At 34.5% G+C, this 894-nt stretch overlaps 1 protein-coding gene across 1 annotated transcript; it reads right to left on the bottom strand.

Moving 5' to 3' along the window:
- Positions 1-276: 276 nt before the first annotated feature.
- On the bottom strand, positions 277-894 carry LOC145947632 (uncharacterized). The gene has a single exon (XM_083057421.1). The coding sequence runs from the start codon at positions 892-894 to the stop codon at positions 277-279; it is 618 nt and encodes a 205-aa protein (XP_082913547.1).

The following is an 894-nucleotide window of genomic DNA, read 5'->3' as shown; positions in this document are numbered from 1 at the left end:
GTGCGACCTAGGAATTTAAGTATCATAATAAAAATAGCTGCTAAACTTTTCGAGAGGAACTATAACTTGAAAGCGCAGAGTTAGGAGTGCTAAATCAAGGAATCAACTCAACTGATTGACTATCTAATTGGCACAGAATTCCTAAAATTAAAATAGAGTTAATTACAGCCATTTCCAGGTACAATATATATGTGTATATATATATCCAGTCTTAATACTAAGGTTCTTAAAATTAACGAGGTACAAATGTAAACTTATTAATAATATAATACAAAACTATGTACATTGTAATACAACGTTAATGGGCTTAACCCAGGGTTTCATGCGGTCTGGAGATAATACCGAGTTGTACGGTTTGGCCGTAATATTAAACCCTGGTATATCTTGCACCACGTATCTATTTTTGTTTAAAACTTTAGACACTATATACGGGCCTTTATAATTAGGCTTGAGTTTTTTATTTTCCCCTGGTTTAACTAACGAGTCCCTTATTAAAATATAATCTCCTTCTTTGTACTGGGAGGGTTTTTTGTGCTTCTCGTCGTAGTACAATTTATTATAATTTTTTATTTTGTGAATAGACTCGATAGCCAAGTCGCGGCAAGTATTTCGATTGCCTTTAAAATCGAGTTCAGTTTTAGTCATATTATTTAATGCTTTAACCAAATCGGAATCAGAATGAGTACGTTGATCCAAACCAAATAAGATTTTAGCTGGCGAAGCTTTTAAAGAAACGTGATACGTATTATTTATAACGTACTGTAAGGTAAGTAAATGTTTGTCCCAACTGGATTGATCTTCGAGTACTTTCTTAAGAGAAGATTTAACAAATCTATTGACGCGCTCGACGAGTCCATTGGCCCAAGGTGCTGCTACCGCCACTTGGTGATGCAT

The sequence above is a fragment of the Prenolepis imparis genome, unplaced genomic scaffold, assembly GCF_030444845.1.
Source record: "Prenolepis imparis isolate NDT839.2.m4 unplaced genomic scaffold, iyPreImpa1.0 SCAF_109, whole genome shotgun sequence".
Classification (NCBI taxonomy): domain Eukaryota; kingdom Metazoa; phylum Arthropoda; class Insecta; order Hymenoptera; family Formicidae; genus Prenolepis; species Prenolepis imparis.
The sequence above is the reverse complement of the archived record's forward strand: the minus strand, read 5'-3'. Positions and strand labels throughout refer to the sequence as shown.